Source organism: Amblyraja radiata, chromosome 22 (assembly GCF_010909765.2).
Source record: "Amblyraja radiata isolate CabotCenter1 chromosome 22, sAmbRad1.1.pri, whole genome shotgun sequence".
Classification (NCBI taxonomy): domain Eukaryota; kingdom Metazoa; phylum Chordata; class Chondrichthyes; order Rajiformes; family Rajidae; genus Amblyraja; species Amblyraja radiata.
This window is the reverse complement of record NC_045977.1, coordinates 24,413,876-24,426,442: the sequence shown is the minus strand read 5'-3', so window position 1 is coordinate 24,426,442 and position 12,567 is coordinate 24,413,876. Positions and strand designations below refer to the sequence as shown.

General features: G+C 45.9%; 1 protein-coding gene across 2 annotated transcripts in view; it reads left to right on the top strand.

Moving 5' to 3' along the window:
* The window catches only part of prkcb (protein kinase C beta), a 138,037-nt gene that overhangs the window by 94,626 nt on the left and 30,844 nt on the right, over positions 1-12,567 (top strand). For both annotated transcript variants that reach the window (XM_033040739.1, XM_033040738.1), the window contains exons 7-11: positions 792-926; positions 1,773-1,872; positions 3,165-3,311; positions 5,040-5,213; positions 11,224-11,315. In XM_033040739.1, coding sequence (XP_032896630.1) covers positions 792-926; positions 1,773-1,872; positions 3,165-3,311; positions 5,040-5,213; positions 11,224-11,315 — 648 coding nt within the window. The remainder of the gene's footprint in view (positions 1-791; positions 927-1,772; positions 1,873-3,164; positions 3,312-5,039; positions 5,214-11,223; positions 11,316-12,567) is intronic.

The window sequence follows — 12,567 nt, the reverse complement described above, 5'->3', positions numbered from 1 at the left end:
TATCTATATACCGTAAATGGATCGATTGTACACATGTATTGTCTTTCTGCTGACTAGTTAGCACGCAACATAAAGCTTTTCACAGTACCTTGGTACATACGACAATATACTGAACTGAATTAATGATTGAAAACAAATTATCTCACCTTAAATATTGGAGGCACGAGAGACTGCAGATGATGAAACCTGTAGCCAAAAAGGAGAGCTGTTGAAGGAAGTCAGATGTAGGAAGGCTGTGTCTGTGGAGGGGAAAGGAAAGCTGCCGTTTCAGGTCAAATCCCTACATCTGGAGGTCCCAATCTGAAGTATCAACTATCCATTTCCCTCCACAGATCCTGTTTGACCCACCGAGTCCCTCCAGCAGCTCCCTTAAATACTCACTCCCTCCTGACTGATCCATGTACCTTACACAGGATGGGCTACCTCAACTAGGCCACACTTCTTCTACCAGCTTGGAGCAGGAGCACCCAGGAACACTGCTTCCTTTCAGCTCCTCTCCAAGCTCCAGTCCCACAAGTGTAGCTTGGATCCTTTATTGTCTGTCCAAACCCTCTGAGCGTGGCTGCGTCAGTCATGGCCCAGGTGCCTGCCCTAGAGATGGGCCAATCTCAGCCCAATAACGAAACTCTGCCTCAGCTGCACCCAAAGGGAGCTTGTTCACAAATGTTGCCGAGGGATGCTCTCCATGTTGTGGGAGGCAGCTGTGCTCTGGATCTTTGCTCCTATGTGTGGTTGCTGCAGTGATCCCTTAGCTGCTAACTCTTGGTGTTCATGCCCTTCTCCCCCTACAGCAATCTGAAGGATTCTGACAAGGATCGGAGGCTTTCCATTGGAATATGGGACTGGGACCTAACCAGCAGGAATGATTTCATGGGATCGCTCTCTTTTGGCATCTCGGAGCTGCAGAAAGCAGCGGTCAATAGCTGGTGAGTGGAGGATGTTGTTGTTCTTCTCTGACAGCCCCCCTGTCAGGCAGCTGCATAGCCTCTCATGCTCAGGTGCTGAAATGAGGGATGATTCTGATTATAAACATGTCAAGTCTCCAGACATCCAAATGCCCAGTGCGTGTTGTGCAGGCAAGAGAAGGCCCTTGAGATCCCTGCTCATGGATCTGCTCATTCAAACTAACCTCAGAGGAGCAGGAAGCCATTTGGTCCCTCGGGAGAGTTCTGCCAGGATCAGGGCCTCAGCTCCATCTGCCTGCCTTTGTTCAATCTCCATGATGTCAATGCAGATCTCATGTTTATGTGGATTGAGTGCAATGGTATAACGCCATGCCCCAGAATGTTAAGGGAACAGTTATGAAATGATGCCATTGCCTTGCTTCGTTGTGTCTATTGTACCATCTTACTTCGTGGCATTCTGTATGGGGGAGGCAGGAGAATGGGGTTGAGATGACAAAATAGATCCACCATGATTGAATGGTGGAGTAGACTCAGTGGGCTGAATGGCCTAATGTCCTATGATTTCAGCCAACCCGGTGGGCTGACCAAGTTATCAGTCCTTCCAGTGAGTGGACCATGCTGGCAGAGCAGCAGAGCGGAGCCAGGTTCCCTGGTGCCTGACACTGTCTCTGGTGAGGCTGAGTGGTGGAGGTGGATTCTCGTGCTGTTCACTGGGAACTGACCGGGAAATGTGGGGTTAAAACCTGAACTGGTCAGCTGTGGTGCTCTCCCCTCCCTTGACCAGCGCTTCAAGCACACTGCTATACATTGGGGGTGGAGCTGTGATAACAGACTGGTGACGCTGAACGTGTCGCGTTCCTTGTGCAGGTACAAGTTGTTGAGCCAAGAGGAAGGGGAGTATTATAACGTCCCAGTGCCCCCCGAAGAGGATGTTGAAGGAAATGAGGATCTCAGGCAGAAATTTGAGGTAGGTGAACTGCAATCATTTGGAGTTGGAATAATAATACTGGAATCATAAAGAGCTGCAAGCATGACTACTATCCCAGATTCTCTGGATTCAGCTTCCACCCCATTCCAACCACTAGTTTGGGTTTCTCCTTGTAATTCGCTGCCAGCTAACATCAAGTCCTGGATTAGAATCCCACTTTAATTCATTCCCAGATAGCGATTCATTCACGTACAGCCTCCCCAAACCCCTCAGGCTGTGATTCATTCTGGGTTCTCCACACTCTACATATGTATCCTTAACCTGGGTTTCTCGTTCACTCATGATGTCAGGACTTTCCTGGGATGTCAGGACTTTCCTGCGATGTCAGGACTTTCATATGAAGAAAGACTGGATAGACTCGGCTTGTACTCGCTAGAATTTAGAAGATTGAGGGGGGATCTTATAGAAACTTACAAAATTCTTAAGGGGTTGGACAGGCTAGATGCAGGAAGATTGTTCCCGATGTTGGGGAAGTTCAGAACAAGGGGTCACAGTTTAAGGATAAGGGGGAAATCTTTTAGGACCGAGATGAGAAAAAACATTTTTCACACAGAATGGTAAATCTCTGGAATTCTTTGCCACAGAAGGTAGTTGAGGCCAGTTCATTGGCTATATTTAAGAGGGAGTTAGATGTGGCCCTTGTGGCTAAAGGGATCAGGGGGTTTGGAGAGAAGGCAGGTACAGGATACTGAGTTGGATGATCAGCCATGATCGTATTGAATGGTGGTGCAGGCTCGAAGGGCCGAATGGCCTACTCCTGCACCTATTTTCTATGTTTCTATGACTGCCCGGTACTCCATCCATAAACCCCCTGTGTTCACTCCCATTATCTATCACTCAATACGGGACCTGTGAAAAAAGTCAATGGGGAAAATCATCCTTCACTTAGATTCAGAGTGTCTGCTGTTTTCTGTCTAAACTGCCAGAACTTTAATAGTCTTGAGCCAACCTGGTACTATGCTTCCCACCTGGATTTCTCAATTAAAATCCAATTTTTTGAGCTGTGCCTGGGTAACTGTTCTCCAAATAACTACCTTTGATTGGGTTCTGCCCTACAATACACAGGCACTCTCACACACTCTCACACTCACACTTACACTCACATTCACACACACACACACACTGAATTGAACCTAAGTATCCAGCATGCCCTGCTGTGTCACCCTATCCACTTCACAGCCCCTTATCTTTGGCCTTGTCGTCATTCTCAGTTCTCAGGCTCTAAGCCACTGCTCGAGTTTTATTTCCAATGATGTTCTGTCTTTTTCCAGAGAGCCAGAATTGGGCCAGGATCAAAGGCGGCAGAGGAAATGAGATCCAACTCCTGGTCGAAGACCGACAATAATGGCAATCGAGACCGGATGAAGCTGGCCGATTTCAACTTCTTGATGGTGCTTGGAAAGGGCAGCTTTGGGAAGGTAGGAGTGGCTGGCAGCACTCGGTGTTTGTTGAGGCAGTCTGCACAATCCCTGCTGACAGTGTAGGAAGCAGTGAAGGGTACTAAATTGATTGAGTTTTTTGTGGAAGTAACAATAGAAATTGATGAAGGTAAGGCAATGGATGTTGTATACATGGAGTTTAGTAAGGCTTTTGATGGCAGGCTGATCCAGAAGTTAATATGCACGCAGTTCACACTGACTGTGGACTGTTGGTCAGGAAGTCGAGGATCCAGTTGTACTGATGAATGCTGACTCCAAGTTCCACGAGTTTGGAGATAAGCTTGGATAGGATAATGGTATTGAAAGCAGAGCTGTAGTCTATGAATAGAAGTTTGATGTAGGCCTCTCTCTTATTCAGGTGTTCCAGGGATGGGATCACTGGTGAATAAGTTTAGCAAATAGCAGATGGAGTTAAATCCAATCAAGTGTGAGGCGTTGTACTTTGGGAGGTTGAATGTAAGGGGAGAGTATATGGTTAATGGCAAGACCCTTAACAGCATTGATGTGCAGAAGGATCTTGGAATCCAAGTTCAACAGCACGTTGAAAAAGGTGATAAAGAAGACTTATGGCATACTTGCCTTCATTGCTAGTGGCATTGAGTATAAGAGTCAAAAAGTCATGCTATAGAAGCTCTATAGGACTTTGCATAGACCGCATTTGGAGTATTGTGTGCAGTTCTAATCACCCATTAAAGGATAGAAGTGGAGACTTTGGGGGAGGGGTGAAAACAAGTATGGTCAAGTTGAAGGGTTTAGAGTTGTGTTTTGTCAGAGCTCGAATCAGCCTAACCATTAATCTCTCAGCTGGGTGTGATATATCCTAAGGCGTTACTTTGGAAAAAGTGAGGTGGAATTATCGGTGAATTCCTGGTCAATATTATTGATCAGTCACTGCACTAAATAGACTGATTATCTGTTCATTCACCTCCTACCTGTTAAGTGCTTGCTCCACTCCGGCTGGCTGTCCCACTGCCTCTAACACGACAAAGACTGCACCTCAACGGGATATTTTGGGTTCTTGGGGAGCCCACTGGTGTCAAAAACAAACCAAGTTCTTTATCTTCCCTACCCTGTAATCCGCGATCCTTCCATGGTGCTTTCATGATCCCCGGGATGGCTAGTGTGCTGCCAACTGCAGTGTGGGCCTGACAGTTCCAATCCAGTCTTTGGTTTCCACTGTGGCAGCCTTGGAAGAAAGGAAATCACTGCGGATGATATTTCTTCCGACTTTGCATAAAAACAAATCAGTCGGGATTTCTGAACCTATATAGCATCTGTGCTGGAGGTCTTTGCCAAGATGATTGTTAAGTGAAAGTGATGTTGTTGTCAGCTGTGGTGTTTTCTGCTGCTCAATATCTTGCTGACAGTCAGGGCTTTGAATTACACTGAGCCTGGGCTTGCATGATCTCCTTTCTAAAAGTGGGTCCCTTTTTTTCTAAGGCTTGCCCTCTAGTCCAGGTCTCTTCCTGCAGTGGAAACATCTTCATCTCTATGTTGAATGTTTGATCTGCCCCGGTGTTTGGGGTGAGGACGGACAAGTCAGAAAAACAAACAACCTGCTAGTTCCAATTTCACATAACACCTCTCCAATTTGAGATTATCTGGACCTGTGGCTCTGAGGTGGGAGGGGAACAATAACCATTTCAATCTCTCCCCGGTATTGGAAGGTTGCAGTATCCACCAGTATGTTCTGTCTGTGCTCTGCAGGTGATGCTGGCAGAGAGAAAAGGCACGGACGAACTGTATGCCATCAAGATCCTGAAGAAGGATGTGGTAATCCAGGATGATGATGTGGAGTGTACCATGGTGGAGAAGAGAGTTTTAGCTGCTCCTGGGAAGCCACAGTTCCTGACCCAACTCCACTCCTGCTTCCAGACCATGGTAAGTTGGGGAGAGTGCAGGAAGCAGATCTGTTGTCAGTGCTTTCCCCAAGTCATAGTCATAGAGCACGGAAACAAGCCCTTCGGCCCAACTAGACCATGCTGACCAAGATGCCCCATCTATCCGAGTCCCGCCTGCCTGTGTCTGGCACACATCCCTCTAAACTTATCTTATCCATGTACCTGTCCACATTTCTTTTAAATATTGTTGTAGTACCTGCCTCAACAATGCCCGCTGGCTGCTCATTCCATATACCCACCACCCTCTTTGTGAAGAAGTTGCCCCTCAGGTTTCTAGTCACACTGCAGCTTATTCCCTCTCAAATTCAGGTGAACTCCCTTTTGATTTTTGTGCCACATGCCTTCGTGAGTGGGAATTCACAAGACATGTTCATCTACCAGTACTTATTGGGGGTGTGGTAGCACCAGGAGGAAACTCACCCAAGAACATGAAAACACCACACAGACAACGCCTGAGGTCAGGATTGAACCAGGATCCTCAGAGATACAAGCATCAGCACTAACTGCAACACATTCTCCCTCACTGACTAGCGTCCAAGTAGTTATCTCCTCACAGCACAAGTAGTGGCATAAATACACAAAAAAGCTGGAGAAACTCAGCGGGTGCAGCAGCATCTATGGAGCGAAGGAAATAGGCAACGTTTTGGGCCAAAACCCAGGGTTTCGGCCCGAAACGTTGCCTATTTCCTTCGCTCCATAGATGCTGCTGCACCCGCTGAGTTTCTCCAGCTTTTTTGTGTACCTTCGATTTTCCAGCATCTGCAGTTTCTTCTTAAACACTAGTGGCATAAATATATTATCTCCTTCCAGGAAACTAACAGAAGCTGGAGAACAGATGTAGCAGACCGAGAGCAAACACATTAGTTGTGTGTCCCTAGAGTGATGGCAGTCAGGGAGATTGGGCTCAATTATATATCACACATGACAGAGCCTCAGTAATCGGCAGAGAATAGTTGGAAAACCTCAGCAATTGTGCATGGCACTGACCTCATTCCTGCCCCCTGCCCCATGTCACGGACACATGCCGGGATTTGGGATGAGGAAAAATGGACTGTTTGCCTGTGATGTTCATTCTGTATAGGGATCGTTATTCTTCCTTTGCGATCAAGACTCTGATCAATCAGAACCTATAAGTCATTTAGGTCACATCATTGAGTCTACTCCGCCATTCAATCATGGCTGATCTACTGTCTCTCAACCCCATTCTCCTGCCTTCTCCCCATAACCCTTGACACCCTTCCTAATCAAGAATCCCCAATGACTTGCCTTCCACAGCCGTCAGTGGCAGAAGCAGACAACCTGCTAGTTTCAACCTGCTAGTTCTAACTTGAGAATGAAGCCATCAAAATTAACACAGAGAGGAGTTCAAGAACCCCTTCATCATCATCAGAGAAACTAACAAGAGAAGAAGGTCCTGTAGCTGCGTTCAGTGCATCAGGTCTCAGCTGATTTCAGTGTACAAGCACAGTGTGTACCAGACCGTGCACATCACAACTGAGTGGGACAGGGATAGCCAAGTTTCTTGCACTGATAAAAATACAACTCGACAGTCGCCAGCAACCCAAACACAGACGAGACACTTGTAAAATGTGAACATGTAGTTGACCTCAGAGACCCAATAAAATTGCTTCAGTTGCAACGTGAGTAGCCTATTTATTGTCAATAGTTATTTAGTTTAGTTTAGAGATACAGGCTGGAAACAGGCCCTTCGGCCCACCAAATCCGTGCCGACCAGTGATCCCCGCAAACTTATACTATCCGACAATTTACAATTAAACCAAGCCAATTAACCTACACACCTGTACGTCTTTAGAGTCTATTGCTGACATTATATGCTGGCATTATTATACAGCAGCTTAGTAAATGGAAACTCAACGTCTCATTACATTAGAAATGCAGCTAAACAGCTCCAAATCAATCCACTTAAATCAACTGTGAAATGACCTTGAACAATCCCCACACCCTCGTGGCATGGCCTTGGCAATTAATTAATCCATTACATTGAAACACAGGAAACAGGACAGGCAAAGGCCCTTTAGCCCTTCGAGGCTGCTGTACCGTTCAACGTGTTCATTCAAATTCAGTCCCCTATTCCAGCTTTCTCCCTGTATCTCTTCATCTCTCCCTTGGATAATATTTGACTCCTCCCTGAACACATTTAATGCTTTGGCCTCAATAGCTTTCAGTGATAGGAAATTCCACAGGTTCATCAATCACTAAGAGAAAGGATTTCTCCTCATTTGTTCTCAGAGCCTTCCTTGTATCCTTAACCTATTATTCCTGTTTCTGGTCCCCTGGTCCCCCCCCCCCCCCCCCCCCCCCCCCCCCCCCCCCCCCCCTTCCCCCAGCCATTGGAAATATCCTCCCTACATCCATTCTGTTCTATTGGCCCAATCCTAGACTTGTCGCAGTATGTCTCAGGGGCATGGTGTCTCGCTGAAATATCCAGTTGTCTATCTGGCAAAGCAAGAGGTCCTGAACTTAAACATTGCAATACCCCTGTATAATATTTGAAAGATCAGGGTTTGAGGGCAATGGCGAACAGGAACTGAAGAGGAGATGAGGCCTGGGGCAGATCAGCCCTGATCATGTTGAAGGGTAGGGCAGGATTGAGGGGCCTAGTGGCTTATTCCTGGTGGATTCTGAACTCCTAAGTATATATATCCAACTTCATTAGCCACAAGTGATAGGACAATCCTCTTGTTCCTGGTGTTATCCTGGTGAATCTCCTTTGGACTTCCCCCAATGCCAATGTATCTAATCCTACGTAAGGGGACCAAAACTGTGCTCAGTTATCCAGGGGTGGGCTGACAAACAACACTTCCTCATTTTTATACTGCAACACATTAATGTTCAATTTGTAATATAGCAAAATCTGCTCTGGCGAATGGTTGCCGACCAAAATATTGATAGCTTCTTGATCCACAGATACATTCTAACTAGCTCACCCTGTTTCGATTAATGCAATCAACCAGAAGTGCACAACCAAAAAGATCAAAGAGAACAAATTGACCTACAACTTTAGGCTGTGCACGCCATACTCAAAAGAAGAAGATTCTAACTTGCTGAGATGTTTTGCTACCAATATACTATTTTTCTTCTTGATCGTATGCTGTGCATGCCTAATAACATTTTTGCAATTAGTGCACAGTTACATCTACATCCTTCTGTACTTCACTTATACGCAATCCCTCTGCATTTATATAATTGTCTACCCATTAGGTTTAGTTTAGTTGAGAGCTACAGCGTAGAAACAGGCCCTTCGCCTACACTAGTTCTATCCGACACACATAGCGACAATTTTTTCAGAAGCCAATTAACCTACAATCCTGCATATTTTTTAAATGTAGGTGGAAACCGGAGAACCCAGAGAAAACCCTCACAGTGCTAGGGAGAATGTACAAACTCCATGCAGATAGCACACGTGGTCAGGATCGAACCCAGTTCTCTGGCACAGTAAGGCAGCAACTCTACAGCTGCGCCACTGTGCCGCCCCTGATAAAATGTCTCTGATCAAATTGGGAAACCTCACACTTCCCCACATTGAACTGTGTCAGATTTTCACCCACTCGTTCAACATGTCCACATCGTGATATTGGTATTTCTTTATTATTAGTTTATTATTGTCATATGTACAGCGAAAAGCTTTTGTTTGCGAGCTCTTCGGTAACACAGAGGGTGTTGAGTATATGGAGCGAGCTGCCAAAGGAGTTAGATGACCTGCATGGGTTTTCCCAGGAGCCCCGGTTTCCTCCCACACTCCAAAAACATACCGGAAAGTAGATACAAAATGTTGGAGTAACTCAGCGGGACAGGCAGCATCACTGGAGAGAAGGGATGGGTGACGTTTTGGGTCGAGACCCTTCTTCCTACACAGTTGCAATTGGCTTCGGGTAAAATTGGAAATTGTCGCTAGTGTATAGGATAGAGTTAATGTGCGGGGATCGGTGGTTGACGCGGACTCGGTGGGCCGAAGGGCCTGTTGTCTAACTCTAAGCAAAACTAAACCGAATGACTGTATATTTGCATTTTCAACTTTCCACTGGTTAACTGATCTATACCGCTTTGCAGCCCACAATGTATCCGATCTTTGTATCTTCAGCAAAAATTAACTCCGCTGGTTAATCCTTTCATCTGCCAAGAACATGCTATAAATTGGCCTTGTCTTGTGTAGTTATCTTTTTAGGGAATATGGAACAGTACAGTACAGCAACCGACCCTTCGTCCCATGATAAGACTGACTCCTATCTGCTCACACAAAATTCCATATTCCCTTCATTCCTCGCATGTTCACGTGCCTATCTAAAAGTTTCTTAATTGCCACAATCATATCTGCCTCTACTACTACTCACAGCGGTGTGTTCCAGGTGCTTACCATCCTCTGCCCTATACATCTCTTTTAAAGTTTGCCCCTCTCATCTTAAAGCTATGCCCTCTAGTATGTTATATTTCCATTCTGACTGTCTATCTGATTTATGCATCTGATAATTCATATTAGATCTTCCTTCAACCTCTAGCATTCCAAAGAAAACAATCCAAGTATGTCCAAACTCTCCCTGTAGCTAATACCCTATAATCCAGGCATTATTCTTGCACACTTTCCAAAACCTAGTCTTCTGGTAATCCAAATCCACATCGACTAGTTCCCCTTTATCTTCCCTGCTCATGATATCTTCAGGGAAACCCAGCCAATTTGCCGTACATAATTTCCTTTTTATAAGCCACATTGACTCAGCTTATGTTTAAGAAAGAACTGCAGATGCTGGAAAAATCGAAGGTAGACAAAAATGCTGGAGAAACTCAGAGGGTGAGGCAAGGCAGCAAAGGAACAGGCGACATTTTGGGTCGAGACCCTTCTTCAGACTGATGTTAGTGGGGGGGGGGGGAGGAAAAGGAAAGGAAGTGGAGACAGTAGGCTGTCGGAGAGCTGGGAAGGGGAGGGGAAGGAGGGAGAAAGCAAGGACTACCTGAAATTGGAGAAGTCAATGTTCATACCGCTGGGGTGTAAACTACCCAAACAAAATATGAGGTGCTTATAGCGTTTCATATCATGCGGTAAATAGACAGGGGTGAATGCACAGTAGGGGAATCAAGAACCAGAGGACATGTGTAGGGTGAGAGAGGGAAAACATTTAATGGGGACCTGAGAGGTGTGGTGGGTCCATGGAACGATCTGCCAGAGGAGGTAATTGAGGCAGGTACTGAACAACATTTAAAAAACATTTGGATAGGTACATGGATAGGAGATGTTTAGTGGGATATGGGGCAAACTCGGGCAGTGGGACTATTGTAGTAGATAGCGCGCATTGGTCGCTGGCGTTGCTAAGCGTTTCGGTCGGCTCATGGCGTACTGTTGAACTGTGTGCGCCTTGGTCGGCATGGGCAGTTGCTAGGCCTTTCTTGTGTTGTACGGCTCTATGGCGCTACTTGTTTGAACATGACTGTCCAGCATTCCCTCATTCCAGACGTTAGGCCAACTAGGTGTCTCCCCCTTTCTTGCATTATATCTGGGAGATATTATATTCATTATATTCATTATCTATTGCATTATATTCCAGAGAGATGGTATTATGGAATATTTCCCTGCACACCCTCTACCTTCAGGCCAGTGGTCAGTCAACTTAGAACTGTAGGTAGCCAGACGAGGTCAGGAAAAGAGAGTGCCTACCCGCCATCTTATAAAGTCATAAAGCTATATAGCATGGAAACAAGTCCTTTGGCCCAACTGATTCATGCCCCTCTAGTTCACAATGTCTACACAATGCAGATGTTCTCCGTCTTGCCTGAACCCCCAACACAGTAATTGTTAGAAGGGATGGTTCTTTCACCTGGGTTAATGCTCTCTCCGATTTCATTTTTCTTTCATGCATAACAGGTTAAAAATGGGGCAATGATCTGTGAAGATTGGCATGTTGTGCTGTAAAGCCGTGTTCGATGTTGCTTGCCATGAGGATAGTCCTTCTCTCACTCTCTCACTCTTTCTCTGCCAGGAGCGATTGTACTTTGTGATGGAGTATGTGAATGGAGGTGACCTCATGTACCAGATTCAGCAAGTTGGCAGATTCAAGGAGCCCCATGCTGTGTAAGTTTGTGTCTCACCACGGATGTTATTGCTGCCTTTACTTTGATAACAAGTCATGAGAGTTTATTGTCATGTGTCCCAGATAGGACAATGAAATTCTTGCATTGCTGCAGCACAACAGGATATTGTAGTCATAAATACAGATCAGATCAGTGTGTCCATATACCATAGAATATATATATACACACATCAGTAAACAAATAAAGTGCAATAGGTTGTTATAGTTCATAGTTTGTTTGAAGTTGTGTTTAATAGTCTGATGACTGTGGGGAAGAAGCAGTTCCTGAATCTGGATGTTGCAGATTTCAGGCTCCTGTACCTTCTACCTGATGGCAGCGGAGAGATGAGTGTGTGGCCAGGATGGTGTGGGTCCTTGATGATTCTGGCAGCCGTTTTGAGGCAGCGACTGCGATAGATCCCCTCGATGGTAGGGAGGTCAGAACCGAAGATGGACTGGGCAGTGTTGATGACTTTTTGCAGCCTTTTCTGCTCCTGAACGCTTAGGTTGCCGTACCAAGCCACGATGCAACCGGTCAGCATGCTCTCTACTGTGCACCTGTAGAAGTTCGAGAGAGTCCTCCTTGACATACCGACTCTCCGTAATCTTCTCAGAAAGTAAAGGCGCTGATGTGCTTTCTTTATGATTGCAGCAGTGTTCTGGGACCAGGAGAGATCTTCGGAAATATGCACGCCCTGGAATTTGAAGTTCTTGACCCTTTCCCAAGCGACCTGTTGATATAAACAGGACTGTGGGACCCCATCCTACCCCTTCCAAAGTCCACAATCAGTTCCTTGGTTTTGCTGGTATTGAGAGCCAGGTTATTGTGCTGGCACCATTTGGTCAATCGGTCAATCTCATTTCTATATTCTGACTCGCCCCCATCAGTGATACGTCTCACAACAGTGGTGTCGTCGGCGAACTTGATGATGGAGTTCACACTATGTCAGGCTACGCAGTCATGAGTATAGAGTGAGTACAGCTGAGCACGCAGCGTTGAGGTGCTCCCGTGATGATTGTTATCGAGGATGACAAATTTCCACCAATACGGACAGACTGTGGTCTGTGAATGAGGAAGTCGAGGATCCAATTGGAAGTATAAAACGTTCTTCTACTGCTGCCCCAACATTTCTTCACTTTTCAATCCAATCAAGTCGCATGGCAAGTTCATCTGTTTTTCCAGCTTCATCCTCCCTACTCCATCAGTCTGAAGAAGGGTCTTGACTTAAAACGTCACCTGTCCATTCCCTCCAC